This window comes from Anabrus simplex, chromosome 3 (assembly GCF_040414725.1).
Source record: "Anabrus simplex isolate iqAnaSimp1 chromosome 3, ASM4041472v1, whole genome shotgun sequence".
NCBI lineage: Eukaryota > Metazoa > Arthropoda > Insecta > Orthoptera > Tettigoniidae > Anabrus > Anabrus simplex.
Window position 1 is genome coordinate 115,468,926 of NC_090267.1, and position 26,307 is coordinate 115,495,232.

General features: G+C 38.4%; 1 protein-coding gene across 1 annotated transcript in view; it reads right to left on the reverse strand.

The window, feature by feature from the left end:
- LOC136866679 (calpain-D) overlaps window positions 1–26,307 on the reverse strand; it is a 137,578-nt gene that overhangs the window by 21,919 nt on the left and 89,352 nt on the right. The window contains exons 8-10 of the mRNA XM_067143793.2: window positions 17,713–17,877; window positions 11,317–11,513; window positions 3,228–3,373 (exon numbers count right to left, since the gene is read on the reverse strand). Coding sequence (XP_066999894.2) covers window positions 3,228–3,373; window positions 11,317–11,513; window positions 17,713–17,877 — 508 coding nt within the window. The remainder of the gene's footprint in view (window positions 1–3,227; window positions 3,374–11,316; window positions 11,514–17,712; window positions 17,878–26,307) is intronic.

The window sequence follows — 26,307 nt, forward strand, 5'->3', positions numbered from 1 at the left end:
CTAACGACATGATTATCGTAGACAGCTGTCGCTGTTCTCTTTCAATATACATGTTTTATATAGTGGACACTCGGTATTCTATACATACCCAGAGACAGTTGCACATAAAGCAGCAGATGAAGTGTGTTCTGTGTTACATCATTTTATATTTCATGAACTTGGGGACAAGATAAAACACTTGACAATCTTCTGTGATTCTGCATGTGGACAAAAAAAGAACTGGACTGTTTTCAGATTTCTCCACTTTATAGTACATCATGCCAAACACCTCTAGTCTGTGAAAATAGTATTTCCAATTTGTGGGCACTCGTACTTAGAGTGCGATAGAAACATGGCACTAATTCATCAGAAATTTGCAGCTGAAACGCCAGAAGACTGGGCGGATCATTTTAGAAGTGCCAGAAATAAGCCCTTCCCTTTCCATGTAATCAAAGTTGATCAACCAATGATTCGTCTGTGGACCAAGTTTTTTATTCCCTTGTACAGAAATGTTTGCCCTTTTAAAACAAGACCTATAAGGGAACTTGTGATCTCCATTGAGCATCCACGATTCATGGAATACAGAGACAGTTGCAATGGCCATTGGGAACGACCTCTTGTAAATGCTCCAAAATCAACTCCACACTTCCCAGAAACACCAGTTAGTGAGTTTGTTCTTCCAGAGGCATCTTATGAACGTAAGTGCAAGAGTTAGTGTACATGAAGTTGCTCAACATTTGCAAACATGCTGGCAAGATTGAGATATTAAATATGTAATTTATTTCTATTTCAGGTTTACATCCAATCTCTACAGCAAAATTTTCTGATCTGCACATCCTTAAATTATTTTGTGGACCAGAGGGAAGTTCATTCGTTGATACACTTCCTCACTATTAATTGACAGGTTACTTGTTAGGTTTTGTTAAAAGTGACATTCCCCTTTATTTCCGTGATAATATGTTCATAAGACTGACGTTCCCCTTTATTTTCATGACAAATGTGTATTTACTTCATTTTCCAATTTTTTTTCAATTATAAAACTTAATTCTGTATTTTCATTATTATCTATTGACAATACCAATACATTAGGCTAACGTTACATATTTGTGAACATTTAACGACAGTCCAGTTTCTTTAAATCTTTATACAGGAAAATTCACAAGAGTTATGGCATGCCATCATCTTTATTTTTTGTAATTATGACCTTGTCATCTGCAAAAGTGAGTACAGTTATTTTTGGCAGTCCTTCTTCTTCTTCTTCTTTTATGACCACATAGGATCACTTTAGTCAGTCCGTCGTTCAGGTCCCTTTGAAGGGATTGTTCGGGCTTTGCGGTCCTCCCAGTACTTCTTCAGACACTCCGATCTTCGTGCCCTTTCCTCAGTTGAAAATGTGCATGTTGTTGGTTTGTTTTGTGTAAGGGTAAAGCGGAGGTTTGAATTCTTGAGTTTTGTATTCAATTTATCTTATTTTTGGTGTCTTCTGTTGTAAGGCCTATTTCCTTCAGATCCTCTCTTACTTCTCTGATCCATTTACATCCTGTTGTGGTATTTTTTGAGACGAGATTGTGTTGTACTAGTTTCAGAAGTCTCGAGTCCTGCATCCTCATGATATGTCCAAAGAATCCCAATCTCCTCTTACGCATAGTATCTGTAATGGGTTCTAGCTCTTTGTACACGACTTTGTTAGGTATTAACCGCCACTGTCCATCTTTCTGATATTTTTTTGTTGATACAGGTTCTTCCAATCCTCCTTTCAATTTTCTGAAGTCTGTCAGTCTTTGATTGTTTATTCAGGTAAAAGAGTGTTTCTGCTGCATATGTAGCTTCCGGTTTTATAACTGTGTTGTAGTGTTTTATTTTTGTATTTATTGATAGACATTTCTTTTTGTAGATATCCCATGTTAATTTTTGTGCTACTACATATAAAAATTCTTAAAATGAATTTACAAGTATGTTGTCCACCTGTTCAATACAAAGTTTTTACCATTTAATAAATGGTTTATTTAAAAAAATATTATATAAAAGGACATGTTTCGACCTTACTGGAGGTCGTCTGCAGCTTGAGAGTGCAAAGAAAAAGGACATATATATATATATATATAAAACAGTAGTACATAAAGAAACTAACGAGATAAAAGACATTCAACAGTTATAAAACTCAATATTTAAAATGTTCATCGTTCTTCAGTCTTGTTGTAGTAAGATGAAAGCATATTTGAACAAAAAGAAGTCCAGATTTGAACAAAAATTAGTTTGGCTGGAAGAGTTCGTTAAAAAAATTAGGTTTTTAATGAATCATCAAATGTTTCCTGTTGTTCCAATTCTTGAACAGAGTTAAAATTTAGGCTCCATATTTATTCATGAAGAGTAAAAATGTTAACCAGGAATCTGAAGTGAAATCTTAAAGCCGAGTGTGAGAATGATTATTTTTTTTTAATGAGTAAGCAGAATTAATAGGATAAAATGCCAAAACATTTACTCACTCACTCTTTCCTCCAGCCTCGTGTGATGTAGTTCAGGTCGGGTTGATGTTAACCTTCACACTGACTGGGGACTGCTCCGAGAATACATTCACTAGGGGAAGGAGCAGTGAGTTGAAGGATAAGAAGCTGGACCTGGATTGCGTGTTGTGGCAAACTTGCTTGTTTGTTGATTCAGGTCTTTTACAGTTATTATATCAACCAGCTGATGGCAGAGCTGTTGAGGATCCAACCAGCCTTAGGGCTGAAGACTGAACATACACACATCAACCAGAATGTTAGTTTTTCTTGAATTTCATTGAGATTATGAATGGGATTAGATTTTTGATTGAGATTTATGTGAATCTATTGTTTTTTTGTACAAGTCTTATTTATATCAATGTCCCTCAAAATTGCGGTCTTACAAATTTAGATGTACGTTTACCTGTATTTTTGTCTGTACATTTTCAGAAACTTCAAAGCTGATATGACATGGAGTAAGGGATGAACACGATCTCTGTTGGCACTTCCCGTATGCAATACGAATTTAGATTTGTCTATTACAATGGACTGGGCATCACAGAGCAGAACCACCAACAAAATACAGCATGGATCGCCACTGTTGCTTCAACCTTCACCTATCAGTGTGTGATTAACTTTCATTGGAGATATGTTTTGTTTGTGAATTCATCTTTCCTTCTAAGGCAAACACACTCACAGGAGTCTTAGAATTTCTTTATTCAATTCATTGTTTTAAAAAATGGAGTTAGATATATTTGAACTAACCTCGTGCCTTTGACCTTTAGCCAGAGTGAGGCTGATGATGGCATCTGCGAGCACGTAAGCTGGTGGAGAGATCTGCTCCACCAAGAGCCTCTTGGAGCTATGGATTGCTAGTACATACTCAGGATATGTAGCTGGATCTTCAATACCTGCAAAATGAAAGTATAGCATAATTAAGGAAGAAACATTTTCACCTTGTTATTTATACAATAATTCTTTACGCTTTTGCAAACCAATGAAAATTCTTCTTCTTCTTCCCCAATTATGTTAGAGTCAGGTTGTAGATTAGCTACTTCCATCTATTTCTCTCTTACATCTGCTATGGGTCCCAACTCAGGGTTACAAGTGAAGACCTCAGTGGCATCTGCGGTGGAGATGATGGGCGTAGTTACAGCATTGGTGATCGAAGAGGCAAATGTGTAGCGTCTATACTACAGTAGAACAGCTGCACAGGCATTGGTAGTCCACATGAGTGACCTTGGTATGCGTTGGCAGTAGCTGTAAAATGCCTATGATAGTGGCAACCTCATAAGTACCGGTACTAGTAGCTTAAAATGAAGTCTAAATATGGATCAAGACAGAAACAATGAGAGCAAATCACTATTATTAAACACAACCTGTACATATTAAAATAAAAATTTGTCTCTTTCTTAAAATTAACCTGGAGTTTTACACATCAGACTAATAACACAAATGTACACAGATATTTTCTTGTCTGTCTCTTGTTTATCATGTGAGTAACAAATGGGTGGATCAGAGCAAGAGTACCGGTAGGTACGGTACTTTATAAATGTCAAAGGTGCAGTTCAAAGCAATACTATAATCTGTCATGGAATCACTCATTAAGTTGTGTAGCTATAGTGAACTTATTTGAAAAACCTGATAGATTTTATAATAATTGGAATATTTTGATTTAAAAAATCAGAATTTGATATACACACAGCAGTACAGATGTCCATACTGAACTTCGTCAATCCATCACTCATGAGAGAGGGGAACATGGAGAAAATAAATTTCTAATCAATGGTTTCCATGGCTGAGTCCTGATTGTACCCAAAAACAGCTGATCACTTTGGTACGGTAATAATCAAGCGACACTGCTAACGTATTGTTCTACTCTGCCACTCACATTTTATACCAATATACATCTGTATCCTTCAGTGAGGAGACGGAGATAGACTGCCAGTTATTAATGATTTCATTATCTCCTTACTTGTATGCAACAACAGTCCTCACTGCTTGAAGACAAGGTGGAGTTTCCCTGTTTGCAACATTCTAGTGGTTGTAAGACTAATTATTTCACAGACAGTATCATCTTTGATGGCCCTCACTCAGCTTTCATTATTATGTTCTCATAGGTTTCATCAGATCTAAATCTTTCTGAATCACTTACGCCATCCATATATTCCCCACTTACTGGTGTATTAAGAACAGACTGTTAAATTGTTAAGTGGCTATTTAAAATCAATAACTTTCAATGTTTAACTTATCATTATTATTCCCCTATACTAATTAAACTGCTTTCCTCCTTTAGTTATAAGATACGTACTGCACTAGTTGGTATTCTTATTATTTTTTTTTTTTTTTGCCAACATCCAAGGATTAGACAACTTAAGTGTATGCCTGTAGTTATTTTGATTTCTCTTGCACTCTCTGGCTTCAACATATTTTCTGGCAGGGTGCTTGGTACCAGGAAAAAGGTCTATTGAGTTAGCAAGGAATGCAGTGAATTCATGTATCACAGTGTAAAAGCTGCCCTCATCTAATTCATCAGTGAATATTTGCTGTCATGATTTTAGTTTGTGCTTGTATATAAACTGAGACCATAACAAATTACTTGATTAGTGTCCTTATCAAGGAGGGTGTTTGCTGTTTTCAGTGGATATCGGGATGGGCTTGACTAATGTGAACACTAATACCACGTTCACTAGCAAATAACAACAACAACAAGAAATAATAATAATAATAATAATAATAATAATAATAATAATAATAATAATAATAATAATAATAATAATGTTATTTTGCTTAACGTCCCACTAACTACTTTTATGGTTTTGTGCCGCAGGAGTTCTTTTTTGTGCCAGTAAATCTACCGACATGAGGCTGATGTATTTGAGCACCTTCAAATACCACCGGACTGAGCCACGATTGAACCTGCCAAGTTGGGGTCACAAGGCCAGCGCCTCAACCATCTGGGCCACTCAGCCTGGCAACACTAGCAAACTGGCAGATGTACTAGTTATTGGTGTACCATTCGTTATGCTGTGTGTCGAGTTCTCCATCCGACCAGTGTCGTCGGAGTCTGAGTCGGCATATTTGCAAGTAGAAGGGAAGCAACAACTGTAAATTGAACTGATCCCTGTGTCACACATGTTCCTGCCATACTGCAGTTTGGTAGCTGTTTGTCACGTTTATTTTTACTATCGTTATTGCTTGCAATGTGGCGTTTGGCCATATGAATGCACAGGCCTCTACTGGTTGTAAATGATTAGCAGCCTTGTTGACAGCTATTTAATTAAACATATTGATGCCATTCATTTATATTATTAGAACCTACAGTATGCGCAAACATGCAGCGTGCACTCTATCAGTAAATATTAACTATCATATGCTTTCCAATGGTAGGATACCGGTATATTAACATATATGCCTATTGCATTAAAACACAGAGATCACATATTTGTTTAAAAATGCAATATTAGCATCAGATATAATATCAAAATATCTCAAAACTATCAATGCTGTACGCGACTGTCTAGTATCCAAAATCATGGATGTGAATAATCAGCTGATATAGGCACACTTAACTTAAGTGATCGGGGGTACTACTTTCAGGTAGTTCCAAAAGTACAAACTATTACCACATACCCCTTATGTAAGATAAACTGGAGAATTTGTGGTCTCTAAGACAACTATGCACATGTTAAAACCATCCATTATTACAGATACTGCATTGAAATTCTAAAAAAACAATTGAGAAAACATATTCCTTAGCATCCAGCATCCTTAGCAACAAAACTTCTGAAGTAGACACTAACAAAGTAAATTGGAATATGGAGACAAAATCATCAACAGTTGTCTAAACATTGATATCACACTTGTATTTTCAAAAACCATTGCAAAACACTAAATACAAATGTATTTTAAATTAAAACAAGCCTCGAAATGCACTTAAAACCACATCTCAGAGCAGTTTTTTTGTTACCATTCACCCTTCTTGTTCTCAATCACTCTCAACATCTTGAAATTAAAAAGGCACAACTTCTGTATGGCCAATGTCTGACTAACGAGAGAAATATTGACAATTTTCTGCTGATGCATACCTCTAATTCTGATGGTTCATTTGTTTGTTATGGGAAGATCCCATGATAAAATGAGGTGCCATTTTGACAGGAAGACTGACAAATCTAGGGCCAAACTACAAATTAATTATATGTGACTACACTGGTTGGATTGGACGACACTAGCTTGCTGGCCAGCTGCGAACCTATCCGCTGATGTTTGAGCACGTACGGAGGAGCAGGAACAAAAAAGCTGGAGATCCAGTTCTATTATATTAGTTTAACAGGAAGTAATATAGCTATTTTGAGGGTTATTTAAAATAAAAGAGAATAGTCGCAATGTGTTTCTTACAGGGAAAGGTCTTAAATCCTATTCACGTGTCACAGTTTGCTCCGAGTTCTTTCTGTGATAAATATTTTTCCTTTATTTTTCCTGCCAACTTTCCAGATTTAGGCGTGAGACTCCCGATTTTCGACATTGTTTCCCGCCTCCCGATTATTCTATTATTTCTCCCGATTGTAGCTTATTTTTTGTTGAACTAAAAAACTTTTTTTTTTCAAATCCCGCCATTTCAGCATTGTACGCAAGTGGCCGGAAGTCCTTCGTTCATTGCCGCTTTCAAATTAAATATCGGCGTTTATTAATACGAGAAATGCGCGCGAATGTGCGATGTTTATTGAAACCTGAATATCACGACGCGTATTTCGATCATCAATCTCTCGTCACGTGCTACGTTCGTGTTCATTCACATCAGTCTAGTCGATTCTAGAGACTAGTCGCTAGGTTTGAAGTTTTTTAATAAATTAGTGACAGAATTTCAAAGATAGCGGCTAGTGACTTTTCTGGAGATTTTAGGAGCCATTCGGAGACAATTCTGGCGAATTTAAATTTATTACTTTAAAAAAACAGTATTGCAATTCGCATAATCGTGCGGGCGCGTGATGCAATGTATTCTATGCACTTGCTAAGTAATGGCATCTACAGTAAATGCATGATTGATTCACACATGTGGAGAATGAGTTCATACTATTTTCGGAAGACTTATCAGAGACCGAACATCTCAGTCGCATACTTCCTGTGAGGGACTAGAGATGTGTAATTTTCAACCTTGTAGCGTTGTATAGCAACAGTCGTGTTTTCAGACAATAAGTATTATAATATACCATAGTACTCCTGTATTTCGGTTTTGAGCAATTGTATCTTCTGATTCCTCCTGATTTTTCCTGATTTTCATATCCAAATCTCCTGATTTTTGGTTTTGCAAAGTTGGCAGGTATGTGAGAGAAGTAGAAGAAATGGGTCAGTTTGTTATTGATTTATTTGAAAGTAATCAAACAGGCATTCATCATTTTATAGAGATGTCTCTTGATATAAACAAAAACAGTAAAGAGTGATTTTGATCCCAAAACTTGTTCTCTGATCACAAGCGATGGTTAAGGACTGATTCTGGGACTCCAATATGAATCCCCAGAATCTAGTGAAGCAACAAGTTTATTTCTGTGCACGACATCAAGTTCCAGCAATATTCCTAGTCCAGAAAGGAAACCTACAGGGACCACTATCAGGAGTACTTATAAGGAAATAGCTGTGAAATTCTGGATTAATGAAGTCGTCAAGAAGCGGCAGTCATTTACAAATGTTTGAAGGCACTTTCGCTTGGTTGCATTGGAACGTCTACTTTACATGTAGAAAAAGCAGGTGGAAAATCAGTTGGGCAATCAAACTGAAAGAAAAAATATGTGTACGGGAAGCTTTATTTTTGCTTTCAGGAGGATAGTAAAGCAACAAAGAAATGTTGGTGATGACGATTTGTGACTGTGGGCTCTGCAAGAACTTTTGCCTATAAAGGCTGATTTCTGTGAATCTCATTCATGGATTGATTGATTTAAGAAAAGAAAAAAAAAAACTACGGAAATAAGAGCAGGAAGATAATAAATTTGTTTCACGATTGTATGTATATGATGAGGCAGAAAGTGATAAAGAAGCAGAAGAAGGCAGGCAAAGGGCGATTTATTAAGTATACTCCCTCCTCAATATGCAACATGCACTAGAGTGGATTTAAGTGAGAAATGCGGTCTAAATGGACCCTATCTTTTGTTGGTAAGAGATACGTATATATGCATGGTAGTACAATCTATTAGTTCAGTAACTCACTCAGATACTGTACTGTATTGCCTAAGATCAGCATGTAAAGTTATTTATTGCCAACATTATTTATTGTGTTATGTACAAAGTTTCAGCCCAGTAGTTTTGAAACAGATGTTTAAAGCTAATAATATTATTACAGGTACAAAATCAGGGAAAATGGGAAAGGCTGCCTTAAGACGGTGGTTTAGAGAAGCCTATATTCAGATGACAGTTATGCTCTAATTCTTGACTCTTAGATCACATATGTAGGTGCTTTGAAAAGTTCTCGGAATGTACTAGAATGAAGTATCTTACCTTGGTGGAACTGCTTTTATTTTTCAACATAGTCTCCCTGTAGACTAATGCATTTGGTCCAGCAATGTTCCAATGCCTCGATCCCATCTCAGGCCTGCAAAATACCTCTCCAATTTGGCTGTCAGTTCTTCCCTTGTAGAAAATCTCCGTCCACCGAGGAAAATTTTCAGCTTGGGGAATAGATGAAAGTCTGATGGTGCCAAATCAGGTGAATAAGGTGGATGTGGCAATAATTCGTACCCCAGTTCATGAAGATTTGCCATGGCAATAACACTTGTGTGCGGCGGAGTGTTGTCCTGATGAAAGATGACCTTTTTCCTTGCCAAACCTTGTTTCGCGTATCTTTTCCTGTCATTGGTCTAGGAGGTTTGCATAGTATTGCCCCATAATTGTTTGGCCAGTAGGAAGATAATCTATCAGCAGAATGCCTTTTGCATCCCAGAAAACTGAGGCCATGACCTTTCCGGCCGAACGCACTGCCTTTGCTTTCTTTGGTGGTGGTGAATCAGCATGTTTCCACTGCTTTGACTGTTGTTTTGTCTCTGGGGTATAGTAGTGGACCCAAGTTTCATCTGTAGTCACAAACCAGCGCAAAAAATCTTGTTGGTTGCACTGAAAACGGGTCAGACTTTGTTCGGACATTTCCGATCTGGTGCGTTTATTGTCCAATGTCAAGAGCCGCGGCACCCATCTTGCGGATAATTTTTTCATACCCAATTCTTCGGTTAAAATATAATATACCCATTCAGAAGACATCCCTACAGCTTCAGCAATCTCCTGCACTTTCAGTCGACGATCCTCCATGACCATTTTATGCACTTTTGCGATAAATTCTGGGTCGTAACACTTTTTGGCCATCCACTACGCGGATCATCATCCAAGCTCTCCCGACCAAATATAAACTCACTGGTCCACTTGGCAACAGTTGAAAATGAAGGAGCAGAGTCCCCCAGTGTGTTCTGAAAGTCGGCATGAATTTCCTTTGCTTTCATACCTTTCTTTACAAAGTATTTAATCACTGCTCGAATCTAAGTTTTTCCCATTGTCACAAATCACTACGCGGGAACAACAACAAAGAGTCGTCACTACCACACTCCTGCAGCTAGAGCACTGACGCGCCACGTGTTCACTCACAAAGGATGCGTGATTATTGCGCGGGAACCTCGTTGCTCTAGCACTGACATCTAGCGGTGATTCCGTAAACATCAAGTTACTTCAAATTCCTCCCTGTACCATTGGAAAATTCCAAACCATTGACAAACTTTTCTTCCCATCAATGGAAATCTTTATACAACAGATCGTCAGAGATTATGATATCTCATCAAAACAACAATGTTGAACTTAAGCATAGATACACTATTCTTATTACAGTCTTTCATTCATTTTCAGTTCTCCTCTCCAAGATTCTGGGACATGATAAAATATTTCTGGTTTACCAGGAAATACATAACAGAGCAACGTGCTGAGTTTGTAGCGTTCATTAAATAATGCTTGGAAACAAAAAATTAAGTATGTGAGGAACCGTGTGGCAATGAATTGTTTATTCATTGTACATGGTGTGAAAAATATATGTTTAGAACATCCCATCATTACGAGTCATGTTTACTTTATTTCCATCCCTCTAAAGCTTTATTCTTTAAAACACACGCAGCAAAAGACTCTACCTCGCCAAATCAGCTGATGGCAGTGTATTCCCTCACAGTGTAGCTCTCCTGAACAGGGATGTTCAATCATACTACATGCTTGTGTGATATCAAGGATTCCAACTTTGATTCTGGGATGTTGCATAGGAAAAGAGCAGCTCATTTTTTGCATGTTATATCATCTTACACCACGCAAAATTAACCATCCAAATGAGAGGCAGGTTTCAACACAAAAAGCTTCCATACTTCCCTCGTAAGAAAATCTGGAATTTTCTCATAATCAAAGGCAATGTAAGTAACAAATGAAAACACAAAAAATTAAGTCCTGAGCAGCCACACACACAGGTTCTTATCAGTTCATAAGAAATGAATCTATATAACTGCAGAAGAAAGCTTGGAGTGTTATGGGATTGTTAATCTTGAGTCATTATACCAAGTTTGACCTGTTACAATATGATTGTCTACTTCAAAAATCTCACTAGCATTGACCAGGATTCGTATCACAGTCACCTTATACAGGAGCTACCAACCAAGTCCTCCAACCATCACCTCTGTCCGTCCATCTGTCTATTTCTTTTTTTTCCTTGGTAACAGTTGTGGTGGGTGTGTTTTGTTATGCAAATAAATAAAAGATAAATGTATATTGTTTTTGTACAAGACCTACAATATTAAAAATTCCCAGGAAGACTTAATGCAATAAAGTCTAAAGCAGAGGACTGTACCTGTATGCCAGTGATTGAAGGCTAAACACACGAGGATATACAGATCCCGCTCCAGCATCTTATGACATCCGACAAAACCTCGTACTTGACGCTTACTGTGTTCTACCAGGCGTCCCACCTCGGGCTGAGCAGGAGAACGAGTGCGAAATACCACCACACACAGATCCAGCTGTGAACGCTGGGATTTCTCAGAGTTCCTGAAGAACAAGGATAGATTAATTGTTTGGAATGTCACATTCATACAGGTACCATATTAATAATTGCAGAAAAATTCTGACATACTTTGAAAATATAACCTTTGACATATACTGTTCTGCAAAAGAAACCTGCATGTACTCCTTTGACAAAAAGTAACTAAAATTTGAGTTTTGCCTATGATGCTGTCACAAGCCTCTGAAAGAAACCAGCAGCAACAGCAATAAAAAGTAAACAATTAGAATTAATCTTTACTCTTTGTGCCAGTTTGATGGAGTTTGCAACAGTAGCTTCCTTTCACATTTTATTTTAAATTGTCAATCTAACATGGCACAAATCTCAGCATCTCTTTTGTTAAATACTTGCCTCTAAATTCATAAGCTTTATGTCACCACAATATCATTTCTGCATGCCATCTATGGATTTCTAAAAACGTTGTACAATCATCATTAACTAAAGGCTTTGCCTTGTCGCTGCAACCATTGATCTCTTCTCTCTGCGATCCTTTTCATCTCTCCATAACCTTGGCATCCCATCATCTCAACTACCTCTTCCATGATCTTCTTCCGTGGTTTCCATCTGCCTTTCTTTCCCATCACCTTGCCTTCGAACAAGTTCTTTATAAAGTCATTATGCCGGAAAATGTGACCCAAAACTGACGCTTTTCTCCTTTTTATCGTTGTTATTAAACGTTTCTGGGTGTTTATTTCTCTAAGCACTGTTTCATTAGTTTTCTTCTCAATCCAGCTAGTTCTTGTCATCTTCCTTCATAGCCACATTTCCACGGCCTCTAGTCGTTTCACGTCCTCCTTCAAGAGAGTCCATCCTTCACAGCAGCACACTCCAAATTAACATTTTGATAAACAGATCTTTCCTACTTTTTAAAAGTTCAACTGAAACTTATTCGTCTACTAATATCATTCCACACCATCTTTCCACTGACAGCTCACTTATTCAAGCAGCTCTCTCCTCTCTTCCAAGTCTTTCCAGCCAAAAATTTGCAACATTTCTGTAATGCTACTCTTTTGTTGGAAATAACCCAGAACAAATCGAGCATCTTTTCTTTAGATTTTTTCCAGTTCTTGAATCAAATAATCCTGGTGAGGGTCCCATACACTGGAACCATACTCTATTTGGGGTCTTACCAGAGACTTGTATGCCCTCTCCTCTACATCCTTACTAAACCCCTAAACACACTCATAACAGTGTCCAGAGATCTGTACCCTTTATTTACAATCCCATTTACGTGATTACCCCAATGAAGATCTTTCCTTATATTAACACCTAGGTACTTACAGTGATCCCCATAAAGAACTTTCCCCCCATCAACACAGTAATTAAAACTGAGAACACTTTTCCTATTTGTGAAACTCACAACCTGACCTTTAACCCTGTTTATCATCATACCATTGCCTGCTGTCCATCTCACAACATTATCGAGGTCACAATCTGCAAAAAGCTTTATCTCTGATTCCACATCTTTACTCATATCATTTATATATATAAGAAAACATAAAGGTCCAATAATACTGCCTTGAGGAATTTCCCTCTTAATTGTTACAAAGGAAGGCAAAGTCATCTCCGTACAGACCATGAAGGCCCTTGGAGTGGTGGAAGGTAAAGGCTTCCACTATTCGTAACCTCGGCACTTGATGGGGTAGATTGGTTAGCTCTACGCCCGGCCGCCTTTGCCCACAGGAATTAACCAGGTAATCATTTTTGGTGTAGGGTGAGTGAACCTCAGGGCCATGTGCACCTCCGGAAGTGGAAATCTTATTTCTTAAATTTTACGACTTCCTGATGTGGATTCGAACCCACGTCCTTCCGGGCGAACCGAGCACGCCTTTACCGCCTTGGCCAGCCAGCCCCTTCTTAATTATTACAGGGTCAGATAAAGCTTTGCCTACTCTTATTCTCTGAGATATATTTTCTGGAAATATAGCAACCCATTCAGTCACTCTTTTGTCCAGTCCAATTGCACTCATTTTTGACAGTAGTCTCCCATGTTCCACTCTATCAAATTCCTTAGACAGGTCAATAGTGATAAAGTACATTTGACCTCCTGAATCCAAGATATCTGCTATAAGTTGCTGGAATCCTACAAGTTGAGTTTCAGTGGAATAACCTTTCCTAAACCCAAACTGCTTTCTATTGAACCAGTTATTAATTTTGCAAACATGTCTAATATAATCAGAAAGAATGCTTTCCCAAAGTTTACATGCAATGCATGTCACAATTTTCAGCTTTATGTCTATCACCCTTTCCTTTATACACAGGGGCTACTATAGCAACGCTCCATTCATTTGGTATAGCTCCTTCATGCAAACAATAATTAAATAAGTACTTCAGATATGGTACAAATCTTTAGTATATCCCACCGAGCTCGATAGCTGCAGTCGCTTAAGTGCGGCCAGTATCCAGTAATCGGGAGATAGTGGGTTCGAGCCCCACTGTCGGCAGCCCTGAAGATGGTTTTCCGTGGTTTCCCATTTTCACACCAGGCAAATGCCGGGGCTGTACCTTAATTAAGGCCACGGCTGCTTCCTTCCACTTCCTAGACCTTTCCTATCCCATCGTCGCCATAAGATAGATCTGTGTCGGTGCGACATTAAGCAAATAAGCAAAAAAAAAATTAGTATATCCCCAGAAATCTTATCATTTCCAGCTGCTTTTCTAGTTATCAACTTTTATGTCTTACTAGCAAATGTACCCGTGCTTCGCTACAGTATTCTACATTGTATACGGATATCGAAGTAAATTACTGTACATGAAGTGAATAAGATTTTTATATTTGCATGTCTCTTGGTGTTATCCGAGAAACAGCACAGGGAGGTCCGCAGACGTTATTTCCAATGTAAAGTGCGAGTTGCTGAGTTGTGATAATAACGACAGGTCCACTTGTATACTGCAATTCACTATGCGTAAGGTCAGTCACATTTTGATGGGTGAATTTGTTTATATTGGGGGTACCCGTGCAAGGGGGCACCTTTGCCTACTGAAAAACAGAATCTGTAAAGGAGTTTCGAAAAAAATTGCACGCTCCCTTGCCTTATGCTAGTCAAATTGAGAAGGGAATTAGTCATTACAATGGTACACAGGAGTTGGAGGAGGACCCCATACCTACTACGTTAAAGTCGATGTGGGAAGTACTGATTACAACAGCTACATCCTCCTGCTGACAGTCACAATTGTATTGTAAATTATGAATTACAATGGCAGACAAACCCCTTCTAGATCGCTACAAATCGACTTCAATGAATAAATATAGATCGACATACGGAAGTATATGAATGTTCACCTTCATTTACAGATTAACTGCTGCTAAACGGTGCACCATATCGAAAAACGAATTGTACGATAAGACGCCTCTGGCCTCATTTAGCGATCTAAATGCCTGATCCTATGATATTTCCTTGTATTTCACCTATTTAAATGTAAGATTGTATTAGAAACCTTGAATAGGTTGAAATTTGTGTAAGGTTTTCACACATTGAATTACCTTTCAGATACTTATGTGACAGCTTCAAACATAGAACTTGGCTCACATATGGCTAATGGGTGGGCCAATATTCGTGTAGAATTTGAAGATCCTACCTTTCCTATAAGTGATTAAAACCTTCAATTATACGTGTACAAAGTGCAAAATTTAGGTAAATCCAGAAATAGAGCCAAATTTAACGTATAAAAGACAGAGATACAACAAAATGTCATAGGACCAAAGTTGTGGATCACTCCAAATTGAACAGAGATTGTGCCATCAGCTTTGTGATACGACTTACCGTTTAGCCACCGAATACCTCAAAAGGAAGGTCTGCACTGTCATTAAAATTGCCTCCATATTTCAATATTTATCGGGGTTAAAAAATGAAAATTTTAAACATCTCGTAAATTTCCCGTTGGTTACAGGCCAAAAGGTATAATTTTGCCAAATTTCAATTTTCTAGCTCATCTGGCAGATTGTGTCACCATCTTGATATGGGGGAGGGGGTTAAAAATGACGACTTTCAGGAAACTTTTAAGCCCATGAAACCTATAGATTATCATTTTGGATAAATATATCCGACTGCATTCTTATGTAGATTTAAAACTCCCAGCGTGTCCCCCTCAGAGAACGCTGAGAATTTCCTATTTTTCTAGGGATCCTGAAGTCATCAGCTTGCCTGGTACCAAGTATTAAGTTTTTATGATGCCTGGAAGTTTTTCATTAATTCACATCTGTTTTCATTTTTATGCCATAATTTATATATATATAGAGTACAGTATATATAGAGCGCTACATACTGACTTCCATTTAATAATATGGATTACATTTCACCCCCTTCCCTAGTGATTCTAGGGGCGTCTTACTCCCACAGTATATTTTCCAGGTAGTAAGTCATATTTGTAAGTCATACTGGAACATACACACGTCCATTATCTCGGTCATTTTGGACAATTTATTTTTTCACTCTTTCTCAGCCCCTATGCCAAAGGGGACTGAACTCGGACTTTAAAAAATTTGGAATGTTACCATTCATCTCAGCGACCTGGAAAACTGTGGATTCGACACTATTTTTGATTATTTTTATATATCAATCCCCCCCTCGCCCTCCACCCCAAAGGGGGATGAACGTGGACTTATAAAATATCCAGAGAATTACTATTCATCTCAGCGACCCAGAAAACTATGGATTCGACACTATTTTCGATTATTGTTATGTATCACTCTCCCATCGCCCCCCACCCCGAAGGGGGCTGAACTTGGACTTTAAAAAATTCCGGAGTATCACTATTCATCTCAGCGACCCCGAAAAGAATGGATTTGACACTACTTTCGATGATTTTTATATCTCACCCTCTCGCCCCCGTCCTAAGGGATCCTGGGGTGTCTTATCCCCACGTGGTTTGTCTCCAGATACTAAAAATCCAGAGTATACAATTCACCTCGGCGACCCTGAAAACTACCTATTCGACACTATTTTCGATTAATTTTATAAATCACTCCCCCTCGCCCCCCACCCCCAAAGGGGGATGAACTTGGACTTATAAAATATCCGGAGTCTCACTGTTCATCTCAGCAACCCCGAAAACTATGGATTTGACACTATTTTCGATTATTTTTATACACGACCCCCCCCCCGCAAACCCCCCATCCCTAAGGGGGCTAGAGATGGCATACCCCCACAGTGCTCGTCTCTAGATAGCAAATAATAAGTGTTCAAAATTTGATTGAAATTACTCCAGTGGTTTGTGAGGAGATGTGTCATTTACATACATACATACATACATACATACATACATTTTTATATGTAGTAAGATTGTAAATGTCATTGTTATCATATGTAAATTTGAATACTTCTTCAGTATTAGTCACTTCCTCTATATGGACATTATCCTTGTAACAAACAACCTTTACATACTGCTGACTGAATACTTCTGCCTTTTGAAGATCCTCGCATACACACTCCCCTTGTTCATTGATGATTCCTGGAATGTCCTTCTTGGAACCTGTTTCTGCCTTAATGTACCTATACATACCCTTCCATTTTTCACAAAATTTGTATGACTGCCAGAAAACTGTCTGTCTGTCTGCCTGCCTGCCTCATCCTTAGCTTTGACAATAGTAAAGTGATTGAGGATCGAGTAACATTAAATAACATGATTCCTAATGCAGCCAGTCCCTGTGATAAATGGTGTCAGGGTGTCATTTTTAGGGTTCTTATTTCGTTCTTCATTTTCCTACAACAACAGGTGCAGATGGAGTGGTTGGGAATACAATCAGCTTTTGTGCAAAGGCCTTTTTGGTCATCCTGGAGACGTCATAAAATCTATTAGTCCACATTTTGAACATATGTTTCAGAACAGTACTACGAGAGGAAGGAGAATTTTCAAGAGGTCATTCAATTACAAAGTTTTTATAGATACTTAATTATCAATACATGAAGCAGTAATCAGAATCACTTCAGAGAACCTGTGTCATTTTGTTTTTGTATGCACAACTACAGGTAAGAATTTCACACTCCCAAATTTCAAAGAGTCAAATTGTGGATTTAACGAAGGGAAATATGTTTTTTTCACATCCTAATCTCATGATTAAATACAGAAATAATATTTTTGGAGGACTGTACCAGTTGGTCTACTTGTTATTCATAACTAGACTTGAAAATGTCAATGTAACTTAAAAGGAGAGAGAGAAATAATTTTTAATGAGACACTTCTAACCTCTGCCCTTCTTGAAAAAGGGTAAACTCTGCCTCAGTGGGCTCAAGGACGGTGAGCAGTACACAAGACAGGTGGTCCAGTGATGACATTGGAGGGAGAGTCCCTCTCAATCTCACTTCGTTCCAGCCAGACCGCACTTTACAGATGTCGATGCAGTCAAAGTACCTGGAAACAAATTCTTACAATTAACATTATCAACTACAGAAGTCAATAAAAGGCACTCAATTGCACTGAAAAAGTTCCTGAGTAAGAAGAAAAAAAAAAAAAAAGCAAAATAATCTTAAGAGTGTTAACAAAATAAGAGTTCAATAGGTGGATCCTCCTGGAACTTTGAACCTGAGTCTAGGTTTTCAAGAGGTGAGAAGTACAAAGCTAGACATCTTTTTTTTATTTTTACAATTTGCTTTACATTGCACTGACAGAGATTGGTCTTATGGCGATAATGGGATAGGAAAGGGCTAGGAGTGGGAAGGAAGCAGCCGTGGCTGGAAAGGCATGAAAAGCGGATAAATGCACAATTCTCTAGACTTAGCAGACCGCATCCTAAATTAAGGTACAGCCCCAGCATTTGCCTGGTGTGAAAATGGGACACTACGGAAAAGCATCTTCATGGCTGCCGACAGTGGGGTTCGAACCCACTCTCTCCGGAATGCAAACTAACAGCTGCGTGACCCTAACAGTACAGCCAACTCACTTGGTAATGCTAGAAAAGTCACAGCTCAAAAGCTCCACACTTCCATACTCATGATGGAACAGTCGTCTTCTGAGCACAAAGCAAACATAAAATCATAATGCCTTCCAGTGCTAGGATGGTATTATCACCATCAATACTACAAACCATGAACTCTCATTCAGGTGCACCTGTTTCAGAATTTGTATGTGAACTTCATTTTACTCTGTTGGTGATAATTCTTCTATTATGCAGCAAAGCTACAGTACATGCATTTTAGAACCTACAGAGAAAGACACTACTGGCTACAGAAAGGGAAGAGCAAAAAAAAGCGGATAAATGCACAATTCTCTAGACTTAGCAGACCTCATCCTAAATTATTATTCACAACTACATGTACACCAAATCAGATTTTCAGCTGTTAGGTTTGTTGAGTACAAGTAGTACATAACAAACGGATGTTTAAAGGAGCAATTAGGTAAAAGATGAATTATACTTAAATAATAGAAGAATTAATTTTATGGTATACGTAATTGTTTTGGTTTTCTCTCTGTCGTTTCAATGACGAGTGATCATCATTTGATAATGAAAATCGGTAGGCAAAGTCGGGGAATAAGTCACTACAATCTAGGCTACAAATAATTGTAGTCACGCTGAGAAAAACTGTAGTTTAAGGAAGGCCAAAAATTTAATTCTCAAATATTTATGTTATTAGTGGTCCTATCTTAATGAAAATTGGTATGCGAAGTCGAGGAATAAGTCGCTATAATCTAGGCCATAAATAATTTTATTCATGCTGAGTGAAATGGTAGTTTAGGGGAAGGCCTAAAATTTAATTCTCAAATATTCATGTTATTAGTGGTCATATCGATAAATACTATATAACTTAAGTTATATAGTATTCAATTTCTAATAATTTACGTCTTATAAATTGTTACCGTACCGGCTATGATCACAAAGATATTCATGAACTTGGATTTGTATTATCAAGTCCATATCAGCGCCGAGTCATGAGAAAATGGGTAAACTGAATTTAATGAAAATCAGTACGTAAAGTAAGAGAATAGGAACTACAGTGTACGCTATAAATAATTTCATAAGATGCCCTAATATCACAGAGTCGAAACAAAACTAAATGTGAAGGGCTACAATATATAGAAAGCTCATAAATTTATCAACAATAACATTACATTGACCATTGTTTGTTGTGATGTGCTTTGTCTCTTCTGTTACCGATAGATAGGATTACTGCTGCGTACAGAGTACTTTTTTTTAGATTTGCTTTTCGTCACACTGACACAGATAGGTCTTATGGCAATGATGGGATAGGAAAGGGCTAGGAGTGTGAAGGAAGCGGCCTTGGCCTTAATTAAGGTACAACCCCAGCATTTGCCTGGTGTGAAAATGGGAAACCATGGAATACCATTTTTAGTGCTGCCGACAGTGGGGTCAAATCCACCATCTTCTGGATGCAAGCTCACAGCTGCGCGCCCCTAACCACGCAGCCAACTCACCCGGTCGTACCGAGTGTAACAGCCTGCCTGAATATTGCGGGAAGTAACTGGTGAGTTAGATAACTTTCTTCTTTAGCATGCCATTCCTGTGGTTCATAAATGTTCTGATACTACTGGTACATAACACACTGGTTCATCATAGCATTCGAGGTATTCAATCCTGATTGGAATGATCAACGTGCATATTTAATGGAATAATGGAAGAGGAGTGTTCACGGCAGTCTGTGGCCTGGTCATTCCAGCTTTGGAACTTTGGACTGTTAGATTGGCACTGGAATACTGTTCGTTAAAAGTGAGAAAATGTGCGGCTTATCATTTGATCGAGTATTTTATATGATAACATTCCTTTTAATCGCTACATTCCTAGTAACGTTTTTGTAATGACCTATGTTGACTTCAGTTAGGAAAACCATAAAATCAGTCTTTCTGAGAATCCCATAGCAAAGCATGGGTACATCAGCTAGTATCTAAATAAAATGTTTGCTGTATTTTGCAAACCACACAGGAAGGTGTATATATATTGTACCAGGAAGGCCTAGGTCCTGGTCCATGTTAATTGAAAGAAATGTTATTTCCAGCATTAAAGATCCGACCGACGTACGAACATCCATGTAAAGAATGTTCCAGTATGTGCCAGACCCTACGAGTGCGCTAGGCGGAGTCAAGTGACGTCACCTGTCGCTTGAAGCTCACCTCCCCTAGAGATATTTCTCGAAAGAAATTTTCTTTTAACAGCTTTTTAACGCCTTAACCAATTTCAACGGGACAAACGCTGAATTATAGCAAACATCATAAAAGTTAATCCCTGTAAATTTCAAATTAATTCATCAAACGGTTGTTGAGTTATAATAATTTAAAGTCTCAACGAAATTACGTAATCATGGTCACAAGGCCGAGAGAGCCGCCACCCCTCCCTGCGCTGGTATCTATATATGTCAAGGCCAGACAGCCCGCAAACTAGTACAAGGACAAGCAAACAGCTGTGTGAGTGAGATAGCGAAGAGACCGGCCCGCGTACAGTATGTTCGCGCAGTCACGGTAGAAGTACTTTCCGTCGTATCTCCGGAACGCGAAATTCTATCACCGATAGAATTATTAAAGGGCGTCGCACTGCAGTTAGTATACCGCGTTGCGATTACAATATAATCCTAAAGACGTTTAAGACTGTAACGCGAGTGAACTTATTGGAGTACAAATATTAACTATTTCATTACGTGTGGACTTAGGTAACTTCAAGTAACATTGAACTTTTACTGAGCCTAATACTTAGAATTACCAGAACTCATATTCACGTCATACCAACATAAGACTCACAGTAGTAATTTGAGTGAAAAAGTGAGAACTTTTCTGTGTTAATATAACATTATAGTAACAGGATTAGCAGAAAATAATCCCTAGCAACTTCAGACTGTGTTCAAAGACTGTGCTTATCGACTTACTTTCTTTTTTTTTTTTATGTGAACTGTGTGATTATGAACGTTTCAATAACGACTGTAAATAGCATTTCGTACAGAAAGGACTGTGATTCTTCATACGCCATTTTCGTGTGCGAAAATCACCCGAACAAGCTACAACTCAACGTGATCCAGTTCCAGCCGTCATCACCTCATTGGGAACGTCAACATCGCCAATCCTGATTCTACATGGAACATTCCAGACGTCCATCTTTCGACATTTGGTAGCAACAGTTCTTGTCATAAGTGAGTAACAAACTGACTAAACCTTTTCATTTATTTTGAACAGTGAAACTTCAGTGTCGCGTGTGAACAATTTTCATAATTTCTCAAAAGTGATAAATTTAATTTCAGTAGAAAGACTGTAGGCTTTCAAGTGTGCTATATATCGAGATTGACGAACTGAGAACTGAAAACTTTGATAATTTCTCATTATAAAAGTGTGCTTAGGTTTAAAAAGACTTTAGGTGGAAATTCCCACATATGAAAGACTTTGAAACCAATGATATTTATGCCATTTTTTTAAGGAGATTATTTTCGACATTTAATTTCTATGCAAAATTTGAGTCAATAATCATACCGCAGGGTGAAAAATTAATAAATCGTTTTAAGAAAAAAAATTATTTACCATCTATTATTCGCTCTGCGAGACTATCCTTCTCTGTATCGGCTCCAAAACCCAGTTCCACTCCCTGAGGTCCTACTCATGCCCTTGGCCCACAACTTTTCCTGGTACAGAGAGGATAGTAAAATAATAGATGGCGCCGCAACTTCAAGGGCTCGATTTTGGAGCCGTGCTATAATAATAAATGACGTCGCAACTTCAAGGGTTCAACTTGGAGCCGTGCTATAATAACAGATGATGCGCCCGTAATAATCGCAATATTCAGGGTTCGATTCAAGTCATTGTATTTTGCGCACAGGATCCGACTGCAATCATTACGAACACGAAGAATTTGTTATATTTGACTTATCGAATATTCCGGAAACATGGATAACTTACTTGCAGCAATCGAAGCTCTCAGGCTTAGCATTAACGATCAGAATGCCAAGATTGATAGGTCTAATAACCAGATAACACAACTACAGTCACAAATGGTAGAGTCTAATAACCAATTGCAGGCTCAAATGATCGAGTCTAATTCCCAACTACAGGCTCAAAATACTCAACTTCAACAACAAATGCAGGCACAAAATACTCAACTTCAAGCGCAGTTAACTGAGTCAAATAGTAAGGTTGAAGACTTAACTTCTAAAATTGACAGGACCTTGGACACTAAGTTTGCTGAAGCGGATAAAGTCATTAATAAAAGACTCACTGAATCTAGTGCCCTTATCGAGCAACGATTCCGTGAAGCTGGAACTCGCCTCGAAAAGAAACTTACTGATTCTAGTGCACAAGTCGAAGCTACATTGAAAAACATGCGGGATCAGTTTGTTGAAAATTTAGAGTCTATTAAGGAAGAAATAAAGACAGAGGTCGTCAAGTCTTTAGACAAAGATCTTAGAAATGTTCTTCCTTCCGTTCAAGCATTTTCCACTGAACTTAAAGATTTACGGACTGAATTTCAAGAATCCCATGGTAACATCTCACAAACTCAAGCAAAGTTAGCTCAGGTGCAGGAAACCTTGCGAGATGCATTAAAGAGCGACGTGGGTAAATTACAAAGCGAGATAGGATTAATTAAGAGCACGCAAGGAGAACTCGACAAGCGTATTACAGGACAGCTAGATAGCACGCATACCCAGATAGCTGCTTTCTGTAAAGACGTACAAGTCATTAAAACTGACTTGAGAAATGAAATAAAAAGTTTAGACACCTCAATTAATTCTAAAATTAAAAATTTGTCCGAAGAAATGAATCAAATTAAACTTAAAGAACATACAACTGACGTCACAATTCCTGGTTCGTCGAGGGAAATACACAATACAACTACCCTTATTAAAGTACCAGATGACAAACCAGTCAAATTTTCAGGACGTGATGAGTACACTGCTCGAGAATTTTTGTTAAATGTCGACGATTACCTGGAAGAGAATAGGGTAGAGGACGATAGGAAACTTAGAGTAGTATCCAAACTTCTAGAAGGACGAGCCTTATCATGGTTCATAGCTTTTAAGAGCAATTTTAAAAACTATGATGACTTTAAACAGGCACTTCTTAAACGCTTTTGGGATTCAGAAAGACAGCACCTTGTCAAGATGCAACTCTACTCTAGCAAATACAATACTTCAGTCAATACTTCCCGATATTCAGATTACTGTCTAATGCAATTAAAGAAACTCCAGTTTTTAGATCCACCTTTGCCAGATATTGAACTTATTCAGATCCTGACACTTCAATATCCGCCTCATGTTCAAGAGATACTAGTCGCTGCCAACATTAAAACATTGGAGCATTTTGACGCTACTTTGCGTAGGTTAGATACGGCTAATACCCAATCTAGTCCGAAAACTAACAGGAGTCGAGAAATAAATACGAATTCTGCGGAAATAAAACCTCCGGAGAGAGAGGAACCCAGGATACGTGAAGAAGGCAGATTAAGCCCTACTAACCCAACCAGATTCCGGAATTTTAGACGTCAGAGGAATCAGGATAGACACCCTTACCAACCTAGGAATTCATGGAGACAGCGCGAAAGCACTCCTGAAGGAAATCGTGAGGCCAGACGGCGAGAACTCGAAAGTAGATGGAAGGACACACGGGAATACATCAGGGAGAGAAACCGTAATCCTGATGAACCTGGAGCGACATCCCTGGAATATCAACGTCAATTCGGACCAAGAGAACAAAGATCACCTGATCCTGACCCAACAGGCGCTATAAAAAAAAAAAACGCCGATCTCGCAATAGGGAGATTGACTACCGAACACGATGAGGTCGAAACGTCAAATTATTGTACTGCTGTTATCAATTACTGGCATATTGACGATTCCGAATTACTATTCGAAGACGCACAAACACTAAGGCCAATTATTACACGTTCATTACCTGTCATAACAGTACGCACAGGCAACCTACAGGTGATTACGCTCATCGATTCTGGAGCGCAAGCTTCTTTAATTTCTGATAAGCTTGTAGACTCGCTGAAAGATCAGAACAATGTTTTGTTATTACCTGCAGCTCAGATTAAAGTAAGAGGGATAGTTCCTGATAAGATTGTTAAATGCAAATCCCAGGCATTTTTAGAGTTTGAAATTAACAGTCAGATGTTCGAACACATATTTTTGGTAGTATCACGTCTTAACTTCAACTTAATACTTGGATCAGATTTTATGATCAAATACAAAGGAACCATTGACTATGATGCCAACCTCGTAAGATTACAGAATAATTCCGTAGAACTACAGCTGGTAGGACGAAGTGACCTGGAAGTTCAAGAGAAGGGAGCCCGTTTTGAAGAAGCCGGTGGTGACATTATTAAGCCCGCTGTAAGCGAGGTTGCGCCAGCCGTAGCAGAAAGTAGAAAGGGTGACCAAAGTGAGGACGACGCAGAGTCCCTATTCAATGAGAACTCCATTATAGGTCCGGATTATATAATGTCAATAGCCAGTGTGGTTGAAGACCCGGAAATTAAATTAAAATTGGAGGAGGCTAAAAATGACGTTCTACAGAAATTTGCATGTGTATTCGATGACAAGCCTGGAGAGATAGCTGACTACGAATATCATCTTGATGTAAATGACTTGTCTCCTTATCAGAAGACCATTGAATCCTGGAGACCTTATTTTAATACGGAGACCAGCTACTTCCAACCCTGAGAGAAGGATTTACGCTAAGTTCTGTCCACTATTCGTAGGTCCTTACCGTGTCCGCACTGTATTGAGAAACGGGGCTTATGAAATTGCAAAACTGGACGGCACTTTCGAGGGTATTTATAACTCAGCCAATTTAAAACAATATGTACCACAGGAAGAGTAAAGCCTGGAAAAGAAAATCCTGCGTATTTTCTTTTCGTCCAACCAAGGGGAAGATGTACCAGGAAGGCCTAGGTCCTGGTCCATGTTAATTGAAAGAAATGTTATTTCCAGCATTAAAGATCCGACCGACGTACGAACATCCATGTAAAGAATGTTCCAGTATGTGCCAGACCCTACGAGTGCGCTAGGCGGAGTCAAGTGACGTCACCTGTCGCTTGAAGCTCACCTCCCCTAGAGATATTTCTCGAAAGAAATTTTCTTTTAACAGCTTTTTAACGCCTTAACCAATTTCAACGGGACAAACGCTGAATTATAGCAAACATCATAAAAGTTAATCCCTGTAAATTTCAAATTAATTCATCAAACGGTTGTTGAGTTATAATAATTTAAAGTCTCAACGAAATTACGTAATCATGGTCACAAGGCCGAGAGAGCCGCCACCCCTCCCTGCGCTGGTATCTATATATGTCAAGGCCAGACAGCCCGCAAACTAGTACAAGGACAAGCAAACAGCTGTGTGAGTGAGATAGCGAAGAGACCGGCCCGCGTACAGTATGTACGCGCAGTCACGGTAGAAGTACTTTCCGTCGTATCTCCGGAACGCGAAATTCTATCACCGATAGAATTATTAAAGGACGTCGCACTGCAGTTAGTATACTGCGTTGCGATTACAATATAATCCTAAAGACGTTTAAGACTGTAACGCGAGTGAACTTATTGGAGTACAAATATTAACTATTTCATTACGTGTGGACTTAGGTAACTTCAAGTAACATTGAACTTTTACTGAGCCTAATACTTAGAATTACCAGAACTCATATTCACGTCATACCAACATAAGACTCACAGTAGTAATTTGAGTGAAAAAGTGAGAACTTTTCTGTGTTAATATAACATTATAGTAACAGGATTAGCAGAAAATAATCCCTAGCAACTTCAGACTGTGTTCAAAGACTGTGCTTATCGACTTACTTTCTTTTTTTTTTTTATGTGAACTGTGTGATTATGAACGTTTCAATAACGACTGTAAATAGCA